Source organism: Carettochelys insculpta, chromosome 32 (genome assembly GCF_033958435.1).
Source record: "Carettochelys insculpta isolate YL-2023 chromosome 32, ASM3395843v1, whole genome shotgun sequence".
Lineage (NCBI taxonomy): Eukaryota > Metazoa > Chordata > Testudines > Carettochelyidae > Carettochelys > Carettochelys insculpta.
This window is the reverse complement of record NC_134168.1, coordinates 4,186,125-4,208,654: the sequence shown is the minus strand read 5'-3', so window position 1 is coordinate 4,208,654 and position 22,530 is coordinate 4,186,125. Positions and strand designations below refer to the sequence as shown.

The 22,530-nt window shown below is 55.4% G+C and overlaps 2 gene segments (V, D, J or C); one reads left to right on the top strand and one right to left on the bottom strand.

The window, feature by feature from the left end:
• Positions 1 to 1,394: 1,394 nt before the first annotated feature.
• Positions 1,395 to 9,223, bottom strand: LOC142004588 (Ig gamma-2C chain C region-like). The segment is given in 5 exon segments: positions 1,395 to 1,776; positions 1,955 to 2,278; positions 2,430 to 2,756; positions 3,220 to 3,519; positions 9,064 to 9,223. Coding segments are annotated over 5 exon segments (1,452 nt in total).
• A 688-nt stretch (positions 9,224 to 9,911) lies between these two features.
• On the top strand, positions 9,912 to 21,764 carry LOC142004587 (immunoglobulin heavy constant mu-like). The segment is given in 9 exon segments: positions 9,912 to 9,960; positions 10,601 to 10,909; positions 12,359 to 12,685; positions 13,300 to 13,620; positions 14,052 to 14,366; positions 15,272 to 15,601; positions 16,251 to 16,583; positions 20,193 to 20,332; positions 21,666 to 21,764. Coding segments are annotated over 9 exon segments (2,133 nt in total).
• The last annotated feature ends 766 nt before the right edge of the window (positions 21,765 to 22,530 follow it).

Genomic DNA, 22,530 nt, shown 5'->3' with positions numbered 1-22,530 from the left:
AAGAGAGCCTTGATTTTAGTTGCTACTTTAATCCGAATAATAATCTCTTGCTGACTCTGTCTCTTTCTTTCTTTGCGATATCTGTTGATATTTTAATGCTTGTCCCAGAAGTATGCCATTATCCATCCAACCCCTTCTCTGAACACCTGGTCACCCAGCCATGTATCTGCCCATACTTCCACGTGTTCAACCATTGTACCTACTCATCTTTCTTTCCATAGACTCAGCCCAGCCTATCTTTCATAGAATAAACCAGGGGTGGCCAACAGGTGGCCCACAGGCCAGAATCCAGCCCCTGCAGCCTTTTAATCTGGCCTGTGGAGCCCACAGTGGCGCCATTTTGAAAGCCAGCTGGGCAGCTCAGAACTGCACGTGGTTCTTTAAAGAGACATTTGTGGCTCCCACCACCTCTCAGTCCTCCTCCAGGTCCCTGCCCTGCTGTGCTGAAAGAGTAGAACGCAATTTAATCGGTTTAATGGCTGGCAAGAGCGATCCAGCCATTAAACCAATTAAATTGAGTACCATTATTTCAGCGTGGCAGGGCAGGGAGCTTGCCCCTGCCATGCTGTATGCGGGCGAATGGAGTAGGATGACTGGTGGGAGCTGTGCAGCCATGGTAAGGAGAAGACATTGGCCCAGTGAAGGAGCAGTGGGGGACAGCAGCTGCACATGGAGCTCCTGTGTAAGGTAAATTAATCCTAGGTTTGGGGCTGTGAGGGGTTTAAGCCTTGGGGTGGGGGGGGGGCAGTGTGGGGATGCGAGGGGTTGTAGCTATTTTGTGCTCTTCCCTCAGAACATGTGAAAATTTGCCATAGGGCCCCCCGATGAAAAAAGGTTGGCCACCCCTGAGTTAAATTGTTACCTCCGTCCATTGTATTCTACCTGTCCTGCCTTCCTTGTCTTCTACTGATCCTTCCTTCCATGTCTTCAATCTTTGTATCCACTCATCCTTTCTCTCAGGGCACCAACCCATGTGGCAAGGCATCCTTCTGCCCAGAGCATCCATCCCTTGTTCAGTGTTCAACCAATGAGCTAGCTTGTCCTTTCTTTCAAGGAATTAACCGCCCCTTCCCTTAGTGGCATCCAGTCATGTATCTACTCATCTTTCCTGCTATCTCTTGAACCCTTGCATCTACCCACCCTTCCTTCCATGGCTTCTACCCATGTAGCTACCCATTCATTCATGGTTTATAAGTACCCAGCCACACAGATGCATGGTAATAGCATCTCCAGCCTTGGAGATTCTTAGCATTTGCAAACTCTCAACATGAAACCTTGACAACCTTGGGTAACCTTCAGCCAGTGAAACCACAACAGGGAGACCTGGGGGTGAGCTCACACTAGTTCCATTTATTCACTTGTCATTGAGGGCACAGAATTTATTTACAGGAAATTCTACTGGACAATGCTAGCAGCAGGGTTGGAGGAGCCATCTTCATTTACCAGGGCTGCTGCTGACACTGCGTTGAGTGAACTTCAGTGGCAGGGCTTCATGGACGACCATGCAGGAGTAGACGATCCCCTCCTTCCAGTTGACCTTCCTGACTTTCAGCTTGCTATAGACGAAGTACTTTGAGTCCCCATTTCCTTCCTTCATGGGTGGGGTGGTGACAGCTTTGCCGGTGTCGCTGGGTTGGTGGTTCTCCATCCACCTCACAGAGACGTCATTGGGGTAGAAGCCCCGCACGAGGCAGGTGATGCTGACGGTGTCTCCATTTCCATTCAGCTCCTCATTGTGGGGGCGCAGGAGGTAGACGCGGGGAGGAGAGCCCTTGCCTTGGGTGGGTGGGGATAAAGGACACAGATGAGGCTTGCACGTCACTGCGTTGGGGCACATGGGGAGAAGGATGGGGCCTCTGTGCATGTGTGTGTGTGAGTGGGGAGTAGGAACCTCCCTCCCCCCTGGGGCCTGAAGAACGGGTATCCCCCCTTAGGAATCCTCCCCTCCTCTTACCTGGACTTTTGGAGACGGATTTGGTAATGGGAACGATCAGGTCTGAGTGCTCCACTTTGCAGGTGTAGATGTCTCCATTTTCCCAGTCGCTGGTGGAGATGAGCATGGAACTAACAGCAGTGTAGGTGCGGTTGTGCTGCTCAGCTATTCTTAGGGGTTGAGGCCTATTTGAAACTGACTTCTTCTGGGACCAGAGCACGCTCAGGCCAGTGTCGCTAGGCAGGTTGATGACCAGGCAGGTGAGCATGGGTTTGTGGTCCACATACAGTTCAGCAGGGGATGGGGGCACCAGGAAGACCTGGATGTTGCTCGAAGGTGTCGTTTCTTCAGGAGACAGGAGAGTCCACATGAGCCATGACACCAGGTCTCCGCTGCCCAAGCCCACCTCAGTCTCCCACCTCAATCTCCTCCTCCCTCAAGCCCGGCCCATGGTCCCCCCTGCATTCCCAGGCAGCTTGGCCCAGCGCAGTGTTACCTGTGCACTTGCGGGCATGATCCTCCACTGTGATGCCCGTGGCTGGGTGGAACACCCTGCAGGTGTACTTCTTGTCCTCCATGAACTCGTCCTGGGAGACACTGGCATTGCTGTGGGTGTGGAAGGTGCGGCCGCTGGCGTCCTTCTCAGGAGATGCCAGGTCGCCATGCAGTAACCCAGCCTCACCGTCCACCAGCCATTCCACTTTCACAGGCAGGGGCGCGAAGCCGGAGATGAGGCAGAGCAGGTGGATGGTGTCTGGCTTGGTGGTGCAGGAAGAGTGGAAGACGTGCACCTCGGGTGGCTGTGGTTCAATGGGCTGGGTTTCTGGGAGAAAGGTGGTGGGCGTTATTTACTGCACAGACCCCTGCTGCTGAGCCCACCACTTCCAGCTCCACGATGCTCTCCTGCTGAACCCTCCACCCCCTCCTTGAGGCACGGTTCTCCTCAACCAGCAACTCACTCGCTCCTGCATGGTGACCTCTTCTGAGAGCATCTCTTTCCCTGCAGTGCTGTACCTATCAGTTCTCTTTGCCTGGTCTTTCTCTTCTCACCTCTCCACCTTTCTGTGCCTGGTCTCTCGAAGTCTGTTCACAGCCAACACCATCTACCTAACCCCAGTCGGCCCATCTCTCCCTGGTGCCTCTCCTTTGCCATCCACAATACCCACACAAGTGAGTCCACCAGCTCATAGGACTGGCAGGTTCCCGTCCTCTCTCCCTGCAGCAGTCACTGCAAGGGGGACCCAAGACACGCCCCCACTCCCCAATGTTTTTCATGCCGTCCCTACTTGGGATTTCCTTGGTGATGCTGGAGCTGGTGGGGTTGTGCTTCACCGTGCAGCGAAAGGTGTCAGACTCCCAGCTGCTGGCTGGCACAATGACCTGGCTGCTGAGCGAGTAGAGGCTGGTGGATGGGTTTTGCACGGAAGGGTAGGTCTTCACGCCCTTCGAGGCAGAGCTGGGGCTCCACTGCACAGTGGCCGGCTCCGGGAAATATCCTTTCACCAGGCACCCGAAGGTGACCTGGGAGGTGGTGGCTTCACCAGGGCAGGCAGTCAGGGGGAAGACGGATGGTGCAGTGGCACTAGCTGCAAAGGGAGAGAGAGGAAGGCCATGAGATCCAGCCCCTCATAAGCCCCTTCCTGCTCCTATGAGCTTAGCCCTGCTGGAGCGGCTCTGGTATTTCCCCTGGTTCTGCTGCCTTTTCCCAGAGGGAGCTAGTGAGACTCTTGGTTCTTAACTCAAGGGACCAATTTTTCAAGACAGCTGAGAGTTCTGGACCAGGGATGGTGGATCGTCAACTGGCAACACTCAATCCCTGGTGCTCGAAGAGTCCCAGTGAGGGTTGGGATTAGCACTGGAGACAGCATTACGGGTACAATTCTTCTTTCGTTCTTGCACTGCAGAGGCCTAGAGAACCCAACCAAAGGTCAGAGGCCCATCACACTTTGTGCTGTACAGAGAGAAGACAGTGAGGACTCTACAGTTCTCAAGGCCATTGCAGCCTGAGCCACCTAATGTCTGTGTTCTCGGATTCAGATTGGGATGTGAGGGCAAGTGGTTGGGTTGGAGGTAAGGGTCAGATTGGGGGTCGGAGTTTGGGAGTAGGGACTAGAGAAATGGGGTAAGCAGCCCCTGCCAGGCAAGACATGGGCTCCCTCCAGCAATGACTGGGAAAGGGCAAGGCTCAGGGTGTTGGGAATGTGGTCCTGTTGGACCATTTCCTCTAGGAAGCTAGAGTTATGGTCCTGGTTAAGGAATTAGCTCAAAACGGGGGGTATAAACTGTTGGGTGAGAGGTTTGGATGAGGGTAGCAGCTGTGGGGATGGGGTAAAAAGCCTTCCTTCCTCCAGACAAAGTATCGGGCTGGCGATCACAACCCCTGACTCTCCACCCTACTTAGCTAGATTCTCCACTCAAGAAGTCGCTCAGACTCCAAACCTTCTGGATAAAAAAGTTTGCCGGATGTTTTCCTAAACTTTGCAGCAGAACTCTCCCAAGAATCAGATCTGCCTCAATTTCTTGGGGCCGAACTGGACGTGCCTTGGAGCACAGTTATCAGCCTCTGCATCTCCAGTTATCCTTAGCCAGAGACCTCAGAGTTTGTCTCCTCTGGAAGGGAAGCCCCATATGTCTCCAGTGAGGGCACCAGAGAAACAGAGACGGCTCAACTCAGAGGCTGAAGGAGTAATGTAAACTGTGAGCTCTACTGGATCAGGGGCTGTCTGTGACACCCAACCCCAGCCAGCCAAGACCAGATGTAGCAGAGCGGGGAACTCCCTGAGCTCAGCAGTCAGCATGGAGCCTGAGAGCAGAGCTAGAGGAGGAAGGTCAGGACGGTTCAGAGAGATACGCTCCTGCACTGGGTGAGTTTGGGGTTGTATCTCTGAAGAGGGACACTGCGAAGGGGAAATTTATGCCTGAGTTTAGAAAGCTTTGGTTGTAGACATTTGCGATCTGGCTAAAGAAAGGAGACAATTAAATCCCCTTAGAAACAACTCAGCAGATGGCTCTGCAATCCCAAACCCATACAGTGCTGTCCAAGCACTGGACACCCTCCAAGGTCAGCTCCGCTGGTCCCCCTCACTTCCCACCCACAGCACCTTTGAGACCAGCCGTGGCCTCCACTACTCCTGCCAGGTGTCCCTCATTTCTAACATGAAGCTCCCTGCCAGCCCAGCCCTGAGATCCCCCAGCTCTGCTGGTGTCCTAACTCCTGACCCACAGCCCTTCGCAGCACAGCTCTGGCGAGCCCCCTTTTCTGCTGGCCTTGATCGCACCTCACAGCCCATACAAGCCAAGCCCTGGGCTCCCTCCATCTCTGCCGATTTCCCTCACTCCCGACGAACAGCCTCTGCCATCCTAGTTCTGGGCTCCCCTTCACTCCCAATGCACAGCCCCTGCCAGCCTGGCCCTGAGCTCGCCCCATCTCTGCTGGTACTTCCCACTCCTGAACCCCAACCCCCACCAGATCAGCCCTGGGCTCCCTCCATCTCCGCTGGTGCCCCTGATTGCCAACCCACAGCCCCTGCCAGCCCATTGCTCGGGTTTCCCAAGGTCTGCTGATGCCCCTCCCTCATGACCCACAGCCCCCGCTCACCCAACCCTGTACCCCCCAGTTCTGCCAGTGCCACTTACTCCTAACACACAGCCCCTGCCAGCCCAGCTCTGGGGTCCCCCAGCCCTGCTAGTCCCCTCACTGCCAATCCACAGCCCCTGTCAGCCCGGCCCTGGGGTCCCCCAGCCCTGCTAGTCCCCCTCACTGCCAATCCACAGCCCCTGTCAGCCTGGCCCTGGGGTCCCCCAGCCCTGCTAGTCCCCCTCACTGCCAACCCACAGCCCCTGTCAGCCTGGCCCTGGGGTCCCCCAGCCCTGCTAGTCCCCCTCACTGCCAACCCACAGCCCCTCTCAGCCCAGCCCTGGGGTCCCCCAGCCCTGCTAGTCCCCCTCACTGCCAACCCACAGCCCCTGTCAGCCCAGCCCTGGGCTCCCCCAGCCCTGCTAGTCCCGCTCACTGCCAACCCACAGCCCCTGTCAGCCCAGCCCTGGGGTCCCCCAGCCCTGCTAGTCCCCCTCACTGCCAACCCACAGCCCCTGTCAGCCCAGCCCTGGGGTCCCCCAGCCCTGCTAGTCCCCCTCACTGCCAACCCACACCCCTCTCAGCCCAGCCCTGGGGTCCCCCAGCCCTGCTAGTCCCCCTCACTGCCAACCCACAGCCCCTGTCAGCCTGGCCCTGGGGTCCCCCAGCCCTGCTAGTCCCCCTCACTGCCAACCCACAGCCCCTGCCAGCCCGGCCCTGGGGTCCCGCAGCCCTGCTAGTCCCCCTCACTGCCAACCCACAGCCCCTGTCAGCCTGGCCCTGGGGTCCCCCAGCCCTGCTAGTCCCCCTCACTGCCAACCCACAGCCCCTGCCAGCCCAGCCCTGGGGTCCCCCAGCCCTGCTAGTCCCCCTCACTGCCAACCCACAGCCCCTGTCAGCCCAGCTCTGGGGTCCCCCAGCCCTGCTAGTCCCCCTCACTGCCAACCCACAGCCCCTGTCAGCCCAGCCCTGGGGTCCTCCAGCCCTGCTAGTCCCCCTCACTGCCAACCCACAGCCCCTTTCAGCCCAGCCCTGGGGTCCTCCAGCCCTGCTAGTCCCCCTCACTGCCAACCCACAGCCCTTGTCAGCCCAGCCCTGGGATCCCCCAGCCCTGCTAGTCCCCTCACTGCCAATCCACAGCCCCTGTCAGCCAAGCCCTGGGATCCCCCAGCCCTGCTAGTCCCCCTCACTGCCAACCCACAGCCCCTGTCAGCCCAGCCCTGGGCTCCCCCAGCCCTGCTAGTCCCCCTCACTGCCAACCCACAGCCCCTCTCAGCCCAGCCCTGGGGTCCTCCAGCCCTGCTAGTCCCCCTCACTGCCAACCCACAGCCCCTGTCAGCCCAGCCCTGGGGTCCCCCAGCCCTGCTAGTCCCCCTCACTGCCAACCCACAGCCCCTCTCAGCCCAGCCCTGGGGTCCCCCAGCCCTGCTAGTCCCCCTCACTGCCAACCCACAGCCCCTGTCAGCCCAGCCCTGGGGTCCCCCAGCCCTGCTAGTCCCCCTCACTGCCAACCCACAGCCCCTGTCAGCCCAGCCCTGGGGTCCCCCAGCCCTGCTAGTCCCCTCACTGACAACCCACAGCCCCTGTCAGCCCAGCGCTGGCGTCCCCCAGCCCTGCTAGTCCCCCTCACTGACAACCCACAGCCCCTTTCAGCCCAGCCCTGGGGTCCTCCAGCCCTGCTAGTCCCCCTCACTGCCAACCCACAGCCCTTGTCAGCCCAGCCCTGGGATCCCCCAGCCCTGCTAGTCCCCTCACTGCCAATCCACAGCCCCTGTCAGCCAAGCCCTGGGCTCCCCCAGCCCTGCTAGTCCCCCTCACTGACAACCCACAGCCCCTGTCAGCCCAGCCCTGGGGTCCTCCAGCCCTGCTAGTCCCCCTCACTGCCAACCCACAGCCCCTGTCAGCCCAGCCCTGGGGTCCCCCAGCCCTGCTAGTCCCCTCACTGCCAACCCACAGCCTCTGTCAGCCCGGCCCTGGGCTCCACCAGCCCTGCTAGTCCCCTCACTGCCAACCCACAGCCCCTTTCAGCCCACCCCTGGGATCCCCCAGCCCTGCTAGTTCCCCTCACTCCCAATCTACAGCCCCTGTCAGCCCAGCCCTGGGGTCCCCCAGCCCTGCTAGTGCCCCTCACTGCCAATCCACAGCCCCTGTCAGTCCAGCCCTGGGGTCCTCCAGCCCTGCTAGTCCCCCTCACTGCCAACCCACAGCCCCTGTCAGCCAAGCCCTGGGGTCCTCCAGCCCTGCTAGTCCCCCTCACTGCCAACCCACAGCCCCTGTCAGCCCAGCCCTGGGGTCCCCCAGCCCTGCTAGTCCCCCTCACTGCCAACCCACAGCCCCTGTCAGCCCAGCCCTGGGATCCCCCAGCCCTGCTAGTCCCCCTCACTGACAACCCACAGCCCCTGTCAGCCCAGCCCTGGGCTCCCCCAGCCCTGCTAGTCCCCCTCACTGCCAACCCACAGCCCCTCTCAGCCCAGCCCTGGGCTCCCCCAGCCCTGCTAGTCCCCTCACTGCCAACCCACAGCCCCTGTCAGCCGAGCCCTGGGGTCCCCCAGCCCTGCTAGTCCCCTCACTGCCAACCCACAGCCCCTGTCAGCCAAGCCCTGGGGTCCCCCAGCCCTGCTAGTGCCCCTCACTGCCAACCCACAGCCCCTGTCAGCGCAGCCCTGGGGTCCCCCAGCCCTGCTAGTCCCCCCACTGCCAACCCACAGCCCCTGTCAGCCCAGCCCTGGGGTCCTCCAGCCCTGCTAGTCCCCCTCACTGACAACCCACAGCCCCTGTCAGCCCAGCCCTGGGGTCCTCCAGCCCTGCTAGTCCCCCTCAATGCCAACCCACAGCCCCTGTCAGCCGAGCCCTGGGGTCCCCCAGCCCTGCTAGTCCCCTCACTGCCAACCCACAGCCCCTGTCAGCCCAGCTCTGGGGTCCCCCAGCCCTGCTAGTCCCCCTCACTGCCAATCCACAGCCCCTGTCAGCCCAGCCCTGGGGTCCCCCAGCCCTGCTAGTCCCCCTCACTGCCAACCCACAGCCCCTCTCAGCCAAGCCCTGGGGTCCTCCAGCCCTGCTAGTCCCCCTCACTGCCAACCCACAGCCCCTCTCAGCCCAGCCCTGGGGTCCTCCAGCCCTGCTAGTCCCCCTCAATGCCAACCCACAGCCCCTGTCAGCCGAGCCCTGGGGTCCCCCAGCCCTGCTAGTCCCCTCACTGCCAACCCACAGCCCCTGTCAGCCCAGCTCTGGGGTCCCCCAGCCCTGCTAGTCCCCCTCACTGCAAACCCACAGCCCCTGTCAGCCCAGCCCTGGGGTCCCCCAGCCCTGCTAGTCCCCTCACTGCCAATCCACAGCCCCGTTGGCCCAGCCCTGGGGTCCCCCAGCCCTGCTAGTCCCCCTCACTCCCAATCCACAGCCCCTCCCAGCCCAGCCCTGGATTCCCCAGTCGTGTTCCTTAGTCCCTGTTCATAGCTCCTGCAAGCCCAGCTCTGCTGATTCACTCCCGACCCACAGTCCCATGTAGCCATGCCCTTGGCTCTCCATTGCTCTGCTGGTGCCCCTCACCCCCGACCTCCAGGCTTGTGGTGCCTCGTGCTCCCAACTGGCAGCCCCTGCCAGTCCAGGTCTGGGTCCCACCAGTCCGTCTGGTTCCCTGAACTCCCAGCCTGCAGCTTTTGCCCCTTTGAGCCCTGGACCCCTTTCATATCTTTTATCTCTGTGGATTGTTGCATTGTGAGTGTTTCCCCAGCTTTACCTTGTGTGGGTGGTGGGGAACAGCCTGTCATTTGTTACCCCCTCAGCCCTCTGCGCATACCCCGTCCATGCATGTGGAGCCATGTACTCCATCCTGCCATGGTATTAGACCTGTGTCGTAGATGTAACATCTGCTCTGGAGAGATCAGAGCAGGGCCAGATTTCCCCACTCCAAGCCGCTCAAGCCAGTTCGCTCCTCAAGCTGGGGAGAAAACCCGGGTGTCCCGGATCCTCTCCCTAGGAGATGCAACTTCCCTCCTGGAGCTTGTAGTGGTAGGTTAAATTACCCTCTTGCTCACGTGGCAAGCCAAGGTCGGCTATTTCCCCATAAATTACTCACTGCATTATCCACCATGGTGGGTCTTGGGATGACATTGCATGTCAGGAGGTTTGTCTGGGCGTCCAGCTCTGTTCGGTGTCTGCTGTGTGCATCTTCTGAGGTGTCTGCTGGACAAATGAGAGTGAAGATAATTTTAGATAGAGAGCACTGAAGGACGCCCACTGGGGAGCTTCCACCGCTAGAGCTTGTGGGAAGGTGTGAAAATACAATAGGCGGGAGAATGCTGCGGGGGTGAAACCTGGAGTGATAAAAACAACCTTGGCACAACTTTCACTTGTGCCAACTTCCCCTTTTCAGCCCATGTTGTTTTCCACAGAAAGGCCGTCATGAAAGCTGCAGAGCTCAGAAAAAATCAGGGCTTTCTGCTGGCCTGGGGTCAGGGGAAGCACTTTGAGGCCCTGCCACATGGGAGGGGTGTGAAGATGCTGATTTTCTAGCTGTCATGGCGCTGGGGTTGGAATCCAGGAGACCTGACTCCCAGCCCCTCCACCCCTTGATGTAACCTAGATCCATGTCCTTCTCCAGACCTGGGACCCAACCCCAAGAAGTGAGGTTTCTGCCTTGTCTCTGGAACCTTCTTAGAGACCAGAGTGAAAACCAGGAATGGTGACTTCCAGCCACCAAGGACCAATGAGTAGCTTGTGGTGCTTGTCTGGGTATAGATGGATTAACAGATAAATCTCCTATAGATCATTGCGCAGAAGCATTGTGCCTCCCCTCTCTGCCATTTTTGCATTTCTTTTAACCTCTCCTGGCAGGTTGTCTCTCTTGTGCAAAGGTCTGTTCTCCTCTTCGCTACTGAGAAGGTGAAGGGATGGAGCTGGGCAGTTCCTGGCCATGCAACTGGTAGTGGAAGGGCCACCTCAGCTTGATGTGTTTAGAACTCATCAACTTGTGGCATTTAAGGACAGAAGAAGGGATTGCAATGGTGCACATGTCTCACAATGATTCCTGTTCCACATCCCAGATTGTTTAGAGGATCATTCTCATATGCTCTTTATTTCTCTTGTACCAGAGGCACGCAAAGCCCCCTCCGTCTTCCCCCTGGTTCCCTGCTCCACCCAGACTGGCAATGAATCTCCAGAAGCAACCTTGGTCTGCCTCGTAACTGGCTATTCACCTGAAGGGGTGAAAATCCAGTGGAATTCTGGCAAAGTGACTGCAGGGATCAGCACCTTCCCAGAGACGCTGTCCAGCAACGGGCTCTACATCCAGAGCAGCATGCTCACCATCCCTGGCAGTTGCCAGAGGAGTGACACCTACCAGTGCGATGTGACGCACGCGGAATTAAAAGTGCCGGTGTCCAAGAAGTTCACGCCGGAAAGTAAGTCGGGCAGTGGAGGATGGGGAGAGGATGGGACAACCAACCTCTGGCATCCCACCCCAATTACCTCCCAGATGCTGTAACCCCCACACTGCTTCCACAGGCCAGAATCCTCTCCTGCATCCATGCCTCCTCACTGACTCTGCACCGCAATCCCCTGCCCCATGGCACAACCCAAACACTCTGCACCACCCTCTCCTCAGTGCCCCAGGTCACCCCTGCTTGTGAGACCCTGCATACGTTCCTACACCCCTCTCAAGAACGGCCACACTGGGTCAGACCAAAGGTCCACCCAGCCCCAGTGTCCTGCTGCCAACAGTGACCAATGCCCGGAGCCCCAGAGGAGTCACCAGAACGAGGAGAGTGAGCGATCCCTCCCCTGTCATCCATTTCCAGTTTCTGACCAAGAGAGACGAGGGACACCGTTCCTACCTCTCCTGGCTAGCACGTGTGGATGGAGCCAGCCCCCAGGAACGAAACGAGCTCTTTCTGGAACCCTTTTACACTGTTGGTCTCCACAGCCTCCTCTGGCCAGGAGGTACCTGTGCTCTGTGCAAAGGAAAGTTTGTTTTAAACCTGTTGCTGATGAATTTCACGTGGTGCCCCCTCATCCTCATGTGATGGGAATAAGTGAATAACTTGTCCTTATCCACTTTCTCCACACCAGTCATGGTTTTATAGACCTGTGTCCTATCTCCTTGTAGCCTCCTCTTTTGGAAGCTGAGAAGTCTCTGTCTTTTCAATCTCTCTTCATACGGCAGGTCAGTGTCCCCTCCTGCATCCATATCCCTCCCAGGCCCTGCACCCTGCTCCCGTAATCCAGATCACGACCTCCTCCTCTCCCCACCTCCCACACAGACTCCACACTCTCTCCTGCATTCCAGTCTCCTGCCCCGACCTCCCTTCTGCACCCGACCTCTGTCCCAGTCTTCAACCTCCTCCACAGAGAAGTGCGGCCCTTGACCACTCACCAAAATCTTGGAGTGGCCCCCGCATCAAAAATTATTGCTCACTCCTTGGCCTACCCTCTCTGTGACCGTAACCCGACCCTAATCCAGCACGTCTCGTAATACATCACATCCCAGGTGAGGGAAAACAAAGCCCAAGGGTTCAACTCAGAGCCCATGAACGATGAGAAGTCCTGCGCCACCTCAGAGAGTAACACGTGTTTTTTTGAGCTTAAGCTTCGGTGAGCAAGGACCCACCTTGCCCACGAGATTATATTTCTAGGATGTTTCATAGGTGTCCTGCAGGGAGTTCCCCTCTCAGGTCTAGAACAGTTCCTGGACACTGACTCCCAGTGAGAGAGCTGCCTGAGCGACAGTATAAATTGGTGCCTGTTCCCCTGTCGGGAATGGGGATTGCAGGTGGTTGCACAGTCTCTCTGGAAGGGGACTGGTGATCTACAGTGTGACATTGGACTGTGTTTTCCCCTTTTTCTGCTGTCAGGTTGTGGATCAATGATGCCACCCCAGGTTCGTCTCCTGGTCCCCCGCTGTAAGGACAGCTCCACAGAGGGGCAGTTGGATTTGGTTTGCCTTCTCCTGAGCTTCAGACCCAGGAAAGCTGACGTGAAATGGCTGGTGAACGGAAAGGAGTCAAGTTTTTTCACCGTGCCCTTCTCCTCTGCAAAGGGCGCAGATGGCTCCTACACGGGCCAGAGCCGCATAAATATCCCCAAGCAGAGCTGGGAGAGTGGGGATACCTTCACCTGCCGAGTGACCCACCCAGCGCTGGGAACAGAGCCATCCATGTACAACACCAGCAAGTGCGAGGGTGAGAGGTTACAGCTGTGCAAGCTGGGGAGGGGAGAGAGGAGAATTAGTGAGAAAGCAGTATTGTCTCGGTTTAGGTTAGACTGCCCTCAAAACCAGGGCAATGGGATATACAGATCGGTAAAGGCAGTCGATGCCATAGATGGATGGGTATAGACAGAGATAAGAGGGATGGCTACAGAAGATGCGGTGTTGGTGGTGAGTGGATAGATAGATAACGAGAGGGCTGCAGGCTGAAGATGGTTGGTTCATCTATGAGCAGAAGACCCCCGACTCTCAACTGCCATCATTCTAAGCTGGGGTAAATATTTGTTTTCAGTATGTCATAGAGACAGATAAAACAACATATTTCAGAGCATCGTCCTCAGTGTTCTAGGTGAGGTGAACCTGATGCAGGGAATATAGCTCTCATCCTGGGTTTCCCATGCTTTGATGGTTGTAGGTGGCTGGGGAGAGTTTTGGCCCATCCTTAACTGTTTCCAAGCAATTTGGTTCTGCTAATTTTCTAGTATTTTTATGGAGGGTTGGTGTAGTTTGGTGGGTTGGTCTCCAGGATCAGGACACGCTGAAGGTCCCTTTCCACTTTATTGAGATTGGTCTCTTTTCATTTCTCAGAGTGCCGGATCAGCTCACTTGAGCCAACCATCCACTTAACCAAACCCTTCTATGAAGATGTGATCCAAAATTCTGGGCATGTTACCTGTCGGGTTTTGGTTTATGACTTAGGAACCACCACAGTCACCTGGGAAGTGGATGGGAAGGTCAGTTCTGCAGCAAAGCGAGAACCCCCCAAGAAGAACAACAATGGGAGTACCAGCCTAGTCAGTTCCCACCCTGTGTCGCTAGCCCAGTGGGGACAAGGCACCAGATTTACCTGCAGAGTAAAGACACCCTGTTCTGAAGAACTAACCCAGATCATAACCATGAGCAGGGAAGGTGAGTAGCCTTGGGATTGCAAAGACAACGTGCAGTCGTTGCTACTTGGGATTACACAGTGAGACTCATGAGCTGAACGAGGGGGAGATGATCAGGAAAGAAGTAATTATACAGATGAGGGAAGTGAGGAGTGATGATGATGATGATGTTAATTTGCCTTTGAAGGATGAGGTCTTGGATGTTCACTGTGCACTTTGCGGGGACAGTGCGCGAGTTCGGTTGACTCTTTGGGTGAAGGTGCAGGGTTTTGAATTTCAAGCAAGATGATGTTCAGCGGTTGGGGTTTTCTTTCGCTTGGTCTAGCTTCACACCCATCCTGACCATTTGGTCCCCCGGTCCCCTAACCACTGAGAGATGCTGGATGTAAACCCTTAACTTAGATATGTTAACAAAGTCTTATTCTTGTCTTGCCCCTCCTCCTTTCCATGTAGGGGTCAGTACAAAGGAGCCTTCCGTCACCATCTCAACAGCCTATCACGAAGACAACTCAGGGAACAAAGTCTCCTCGACGCTCATCTGTGAAGCTAGTGGCTTTTACCCCGAAGAGATCAGCATCTCCTGGTTACGGAACAAGTCCCCAGTACTCAAGTCCAGCTACCACAATGGCCCAGTGTCTGGAAATGGCACTTTCTCCACCTACAGCTTCTTGAAGGTTGATGAAAGTGAAGGAGCAGGAACTTATGCCTGTGTGGTGCATCACCCAGCCTTGAAAGAGCCCACCAGTGCTGAGCAAGAGGTATCCTTCGGTAAGTGGATTCTCAGAGCGGGTGTAAATTTGGGGATGTCCACGTGTTATGTGAGACCATCCAATCAATGGCCTGAGCTAGAGCCTGATTCCAGGTGAGCTTTCAGGAGGGAGAAGGGTGGCAATGAAAGATTTCTATCCCCATTATGATGACATCCTTGGTGCAATGAAGAGCAAACCGATTTCTTGCAACCTGAGCTGTGTAACGAACCTCACCTGCACTCCAGTGCAGGAGAGTTCGCTGTTCCCTCAGTGCATAATCCAATCTGAAATGTCGCAAGAAAGGGGGATCCCAAGCCCTCCCTGGAGGACAAGAGGCAACGTTCTCCTGGACACTCCTCAGCATTTAAGGAAGTGCGGGAAAACGATCTTAAATGCAGGAGTTAATTTCAGGGAGGGAGCAGCAGGGAGTCTTGTGGGGCTGTGATCTGGCCAAGACTTTGGGATGGACACGTTTGCTCTTGGGTGAGTTCATAGACGTGTTTCGTGGCTGGGAGGGCATTCACGGAAAGATTTAATTCCCTCTGAGCCATGGGGGTTTCTGGGAGTTATTTGCTTCACAATGAGACATGGATTCCCACGGTGGAAGGTTCACAGTTCTGTGCTTAGTATCAGAGAAGTAGCCATGTTATTGAGTATCTTGGAGAACAGCGAGAAGTCCTGTGGCACCTTATAGACTAACGGATATTTTGGAGCGTGAGCTTTTGTGGGCAAAGTCCCGCTTCATCAGATGAGTTGAGAAAATCAGATGCAGGGGGTCTTTGCTCACGAAAGCTTATGATCCAAAATATCTATTAGTCTCTAAGGTGCCCCAGGACTTCTTGTTAATTGTGTGCTTCTTGTCACTTCTGAGTCTTCAAATTTGCTTCTTTCACATTGGCAACGCTGCCTCCTGCCCCCAACCAGGTAGCAGCGACTGTGATCCACATCCTGTGGAGGTCTTTCTCCTTCCCCCTTCCCTGGAGGACCTCTATATAGCACGGAACGCCACCATCACTTGTTTGGTGAGTGGCATGAAGATTCCCACTGGACTGGAGGTCTCCTGGAGCCGGGGAAGCGGGGGTCCATTGGACGTGGTCTCCAGGGAGCCAGAGCTGCTGAAAAATGGCACCTATACCGCAACCAGCCTCCTGCAGGGATGTATGGAGGAGTGGAAGGCGGGGGAGAATTTCAGCTGCACCGTGAAACACCCAGACATCCCGTCAGTCATTGTCAAGACAATCCGGAAAAGTCCCGGTAAGAGCTCAGCATTCCCCCAGCAGCCAGATCCAATCTGGCCCCAGTTAGGGGGGAACTGGCAGACTCAGAGTGAGGTGAATGTGACATGGGACCTTGTGTCTCTCGGGCTGCTAGCTCTGATCCAGCTCCCATTTGGTGGGACCGGGAGTTACCCGTTTGTGGGAGGGATGAAACATGAGCATTTATGAGAAAAGACGATGGAAAATCAGGACTCCTGGGTCCTTTGTCTGGCTCTGGGAAGGAAATGGGATGTCGTGGGTCAGGTTAGGGAGACTTGGAGGGATGATCCTGGGTTCTAGACTCTTTTCTTGGCATGTGTGGGGGTGTAGCGGGCGAGTGGGCTGGAACTCCTGCATTGTGTCCAGGGTTCTCGCTCCTATTTTCCCTCCATGGCGGAATAAATTTTGTGATGAGCACCACCAAGAGAAACACATGACACCTGCTGTGGGGGCTCTGCTCATCAGCTGCTGGGCGGCACCTGAGTATCTCCTGGGGGGCCGCCCAAGTGCTCAGCTTACAGGGAATGCTGCTTCTACCCAGGGATGTGGGGGGTCTGCTGGGATAAAGGAGAGTGATTAGGGCAGGGCATGGCAGACAGGACTCCTGGCTCCAATCCCCACCCTTAACCACTATTGCTTGGTGGCAGTGGTCTCGCCTCGGAAGCCTTCTGTCTACGTCTACCCTCCTCACGATGAGGAGCTGGCTCTGCAGGAATGGGCAACTATCACCTGCCTGGTCTCCGGCTTCTGGCCCAGAGACATCTTGGTGACGTGGAAGCGGAAGGATGGGCCCGTCCCTCGAGAAGCCTACACCAACATCGGTCCCTTGCGAGAGGCTGGGAAGGAGCAGAGCTACTTCATCTACAGCAAGCTCAGTATCTTGGCGTCCGAATGGCAGCAGGGAGACACCTACACCTGCCTGGTGGGGCACGAAGGGCTGCCCATGACCTTCATCCTCCGGAGTGTGGACAAAGCCTCCGGTAAACCCACCTCCGTCAATGTCTCTGTGGTCTTGTCTGACACCGAACTTACTTGCAACTGATAAGCAGAGCCCTGTGTATCTGCGAGGCCCATGTTACTTCACGGGGTTTCAGGTTTCTCTTGGGAAGTGGGTACAGCTGTGGGAGCTCTGGTGTACAGAGCGTGGCTGTACGTGGAATAAGCCCAAATAAAAATGGAACATGCTTGGTGAAGGGGGTTTCGTCCGGTGGAGACTGTCTCTGTGTCTCATCTATCCACCAATCTTCCTCCCACAATATGTAGATGAAAGCATTTAGCCTGCTTACTTTGTAGCCCTAAGCATTATCTGCCTCCCTGCACGCATAGGATCCATCCATCCTACATTCTGCAGTACTCTTTGATTCTACAAATATCCACCTAGTTCTGTATTAACATTATGCAGTGTTCTCCCTGCATCCAGTCGTTTCCATGCAGTCATATTTCTAGCAGTCTTCAATGAGCAGTGACTCGTTCTCTGTTCAGTGTCCTGCCACTCTGGTGGACCTTGGATTCTGAACTGCATTGCCTAAGCGGACAAAGCAATATGGCTGTCCATGAGCACCAGGGTGGGTGGTTCAGTAGCTGGGGCAAAGATCTCAGGTCTCAGGGGCAGGATTGTGTACCCTAGGGGCCTGAGTCAAGAGAGCGGCCTTTTAGTGCAGGGCAGGATGTCTTTGTGGTGATGGCCAATGAAACAGCCCTTGAGTGGAGGGTAGCATGACCTAGAGGCCAGGCTGAATTGAGATAGCAACCTCTCCCTGGACTTTGGCCTTTATTTCACTGGTATCTAACTCCTTAAGAGTCCTTTAAAGACCCCACCCTGAGCGCCTTCTCTCCGGCACACAGCAGGTTAGTGGGAGAGATCAGAATAGAGCCCTGACCCTCACCTCCAAGACTTTTTTCTTAACCGTTGCAGCTACCTAGCAATGTTGGCCTGTCTGCTACGGCATCAGAACCCTTAGGAAATGTGTCCTCACCAGATCCATGGGGCAGATTCAGAGCTCCCTGCAATCTGGTGCTGTATCTGCAGGGAGCTTGATGGCAAATGTGATTGAATGAGGAGCCTTCATTCCCACCAGCTGTGTCCCTGGCTGTATGAACAGAAGGGTGGTGAGAGGAGGAAGAGATTTCACTTCTGTGCGTGTGGTTTGGCAGAGTGATACTGGAATACAGCCTTCAGTTCGAGCATCAAGATGCTGTGGGAAAAGGAAAACATGTTAGGAACCATCAGGAAAAGGAAAGATAATAAGACAATAAATCTGACAACCCCTCAGTGTAAATTCATGGCTTGCCCACAGCTTGAAACCTGCAAGTTGTTTTGGTTGTTCCATCTCAAGAGAAAGGAAAGGAGCTGCCTTCCAGCTCCCTCTCCCCCAGCTTCCAACTGCTGCCTCTGATTCAAACCCAGCTCAGCTGCTCCCTGCTCTGCGCTCAGGGCAGAGGTGTTACCTGCCAGCTCTAGGGCACAGCCCGAGGGGTCATCCTTAGCCGCTGGGAGCTGATCTGCCCGTCCCACACACATCCAACCTGAGTCTCACGCGCACCCCCCCCTCCACTCCATCACAGAGGTTTGGATGGACCTCTAGCCAGTGTCACGTCCAAATATTGCAAAAGTTGGAAAGGTGCAAAAGAGAAGCAGGAAGTGATTAGAGGGTTGGAGAAAATTTCTCCAAGTGGAAGATGGGAGGAGCTGAGCTGATACAAGACCCAGGGAAGCACTGGCTTTCTTGCTGTCTATAATTACCTGCAGGGGGTTATCATTCCAGGCACTTAAGGTCTCTAACATGGGCGAGAAAGGCTTAGGGGAAGCCAAAGGCTTGAAGTCAAACCCAGTCAGATAGAAATTCACCATAACCCCCGGGGGCACTGTGAATACCCCTTCTCAATTTGGGGTGTGCAGATATTGGAGATAGAGTCTAGCAGATTGTCCTGGGCTTCACCACAATGTGCCCCAACAGCCAGAGTCTAAGCAGCTGTGTGGCCTGATGGGCTGAGACAAAAAGGCTGCCCAGAAGGCCTAGCAGACAGTCAGAAGGGAGACCCTTGAGTGCAGGGCAGTGTGACATAGTGGCCAAAGCCAGGGGCTGACACCAGAGGAGTTGATGGCAGGGATAGGGGGATTTTGGACTGGAGCCTCTGCAGGCATCCTTCCTCCACGGCCATCCGCCTGGAAGCCTGATGGCCCTTTGAGTGCCCAGGTGTGGCTTCCAGTCACTTCCCATTTGGCATCCTGGCCATTGAGGGGGCTCCTGGGGAGGCTGGGGCAATTCTAGGCTGTGAGTCCTTCCCACCATGAATAACTTGCTCCCAGTGGAGCGCAGGCTGGTGGTGAGAGAAAGAGTCTCCTCACACACGATCATGAGTTGGAAGAGTTCTTTCGGCAATCCCCACGACGCAATAATATAGACAGCTGAAAGAATCAGCAACGGGCCGTGGAGGCTTCTGCCAATAGGTCTCTGACATGTGATGGTGGCAGTCGCCTGAAGTGAGAAAGGCGTTGGAGGCCATCCCTTGTGTGTCCAACGTCCTGACAGAAGAAGAGGGCTTGTGATGTTGGTGTTGGTGTGGCCATAGCTTTCTCCCTTTTGATAGAGCTTGTAGAGGGCAAGCAGATCATAGTGAGACAGGGAACGTGTCTTCAGGTGAAGGCTATAGTGGGTCTAGTGTGTATATTATCTACTGAACTGAAGGGGTCTTCCTAACCCTCTCTGTGGGTGGGACAGAGGGGCAAGGGGTGGTTTTCTCTGGTTTGGTCAATGAATACAGGAAGACAGATTGGATGGTCCTCATGGTCTCCCCTCCCCTGGCCACAGGGCCTGGGAAGCGGTCTGAGCCCTGCACAGCTGAGGAAGGGAAGAGGGTGGAGTAAGCTTTAATGTGTAGAATGAGTGAATTGGGCCTCAACAGTGCACAAAGCTTCCCACGGAAGGCTCCAGACATTGGGGATGGGTCATTCTGCCGATACAGACAGGAGTTCAAAGGTGCTCCATGTCTCTGGAGTCGAGAAGGTTCCCCTGCTTGGTGACCGTTTGAGTGCCCCATGCAGGGGATGTGTCGGGAAAGTCCCAACCCGTGCATGTTGGCCAAAGAGAGGTGTCACCCAAAGGTGACCATGGGCTACCAAAGTCCACCCTTCTTGGAAAGTGCATTGAAATGGAGTCCAAAGTGGGGGATAGCTTCAAAGTTGTCTCCTATGGATGGGCACATCCTGAGGAGTGCTACAGTCACTTGTAGAGGTCTCCGGTGAGTTCAGGACCCCACACGCACTGGGAGCCATTCAGACATAAAGTAGCATCTAGTGTATGCCCTGGAGAGCTTAAAGTCCAAACAGACAAAGGGTATGAAGTGAAACTGAGGCACAGGGTCGGGGGTTGAATTGTCTGCAGTCCTACAATGTCAACAAGAGAGCTGGGAAGAGGCACAGGGCGCCTGAGACACATCCTAGTTCCCCATTCATTGGGTCATACAGCCTCTGGGATGATAGGAGCTGGGGGAGGTCTCCGAAGAGATCAGTGGGCCAATTCCCCAGGTCCCCAATGTAGGAAGTAAAGTAGTGGCCTCTCTAACTGCCATGGTTATCTCATGCCCAGATCCTCAGTGCTTGGTGGAGGACCCAGGGGTCTATGCTGATGGAGACGATGGGGAATCTGAGATTTCCTGGAGGCCTGTTACCTTCATCACACTCTTCCTCCTCAGCCTATTGTACAGTGCTGGAGTCACACTGTTTAAGGTGAGAGAGACAGTCGCCTTCCGGGTCACACTTCACTGCTTACAGCAATAACCAGCACTCTGTGCCCAATAATACATCTGCCTCCATGAGCCTGAGGCCACCAATACTCAGCCATCAATCAACCAGTTGACCATTTACCACCCATACTAAGTGATGAAATTCAAGAAGGACAAATATAAAGTACCTCACGTAGAAGGGAACAATCGGTTTCACTGATACACAATGAGAAATGCTTGTCTAGGCAGGAGAACTGCAGAAAGGGATCTAGGAGTCCTCATGGACTACGAGCTAACCATGAGTGAACAGTGTGACACTTGCAAAAAAAGCCATCCTCATTCTGGGATCTATTAACAGGAATCTTGTGAGCAAGACAGGAGAAGTAATCCTTCCGCTCTCCTCTGTGCTGATGAGGTCTGATGGGTGCTACATTTCAGGAAAGATGTGGCCAAACTGGAGAAGGCCCAGAGAAGGCCAACAAAAAGGACTGACGGTCTAGAAAACATGATCTATGAGGGAAGATGGAGAGAGCTGGGCTTGTTTAGTCTAGAAAAGAGAAGAAGGAGAGGGATATGATAAGAGCTTTCAAGTACCAAAAAGGTTGTGAAAAGGAGAAGGGAGAAAAAAATTATTCTTCTTAACCTCCAATGATAGGAGAAGCAGCTTTGGGCTTAAATTGCAGCAAGGGAGGTTTATTAGGTATATTAGGAAAAATTCTATATTAGGAAAAATTTGCTAACTCTCAGGATGGCCAAGTCCTGGAATAAATTGCCTAAGGAGGCTGTAGAATCTCCATTCCTGGAGATCTCTGAGAACCGATTGGACAAGTATCTAAGAGAGATGATGTGGGAGGCGCTTGGTCCTGTCGTGAGGGTAGGGGACGGACTTGAAGACCTCTTGAGGTCCTTCCCAGTTCTAGTATTGCGTGATTCTATGATTAATGAGAACGAGTCAGGCCCAAGTCCATAAAGGGCCAGAGATGCCTGTGGAGGTGTTTCTGTGGCAGGGGCTTGGTCCAATGGGTCTGGGAAGGGAAGCAGAAGGAGCTGGCTGGGAGAGCAGGGGACCCAGGGAGAGTTGTGGTGTGGGGACCAGGTTGTCAGTGGCCATTCTGCTAGGGCTGGAGTCCCTGGCAGTTTGGCAGCAGCTCAACCTGGAGATCCTGGCTGGTGCAAGTGTGGCAGGACAGAGGCCCACGGTCCATGCTGTGGAGCAGGCCAGGCTGGACAGTCCCAATCGTCCCTTGTGTCCTGGTACTCTCCATGTAGGATGCTGCCTTTGAGCCCAGTGCAGGGTCCAAAGGGGTTAGCCGATCCCCTGTGCTCTGTGTCCCCAGGTGCGGTGAGTGCCCGGCTGTGGGTACCCAGGAGGTGGACAACGTTCCTCCTTTCTCTTCGTTGCCTCCATCTAGCTGTACCCAGAGGGACCATGTTTCCATGGCGGCACAGAGGGCTGGACAACGGCTGCAGAAGGGCTTGAGCATCGCAGAAAACCGAGCAGGCTGGGCACAGGCCTTCCCCATATGTCCCCTTGGAGCAGCCCATGTAGGAGCTGGAAGTGAGCCCCTGCCCCTCAGTCCTCCACCCCCCTCCCTTGGCAGGGACAGGATGTCCTAGAGTGTGCGTGTGTGTGTGCGCGCGCGTGTGTGTGGAGACGTGTTGTGTCAAACCGGTCTGGTGAGGGCAAAGAGTTACTCATCCGATCCGACGTTCAGCGTGCAGCGTAGATGGGAATCGTGTATCGTATCCGCAATAAAATGTAAAGATTCTGAGCTGCGTTTCAGGATGGCTTTGGGGGGGATACAACAAAGGAGATTGTGACTTACTGTATGTTCGAGTCCCTGGGTAGCTTCTCCATGCATCCATCCATCCTCCATGCATCCATTTGTCCATCTCATACATCTCTCTGAAAACATGACCCCCTTTCTTTCTTTCTTTCTTTCTCCACCACTCTGTCTAATCAGTGGTGACATTTGTCTGTCCTTCAGATCTCTCCTTGCTGGACTTTTGCCCAGCCTGAAGAGACTAAAAAGCAAAGACCTAAAGTTTTGTGTTCATAGATAAGGCCCGGTGATGGTTGGACTAAGCCCCAGCGCCCACTACAGGAGGCCAGAGGCCTTTGTACCTCTCCTTCCAGCGTGAGAAGCCGACCAGAGGTCCTCCAGGGAGGATTGAGCACTGTCTCTCCTGCAGCCCATCCGG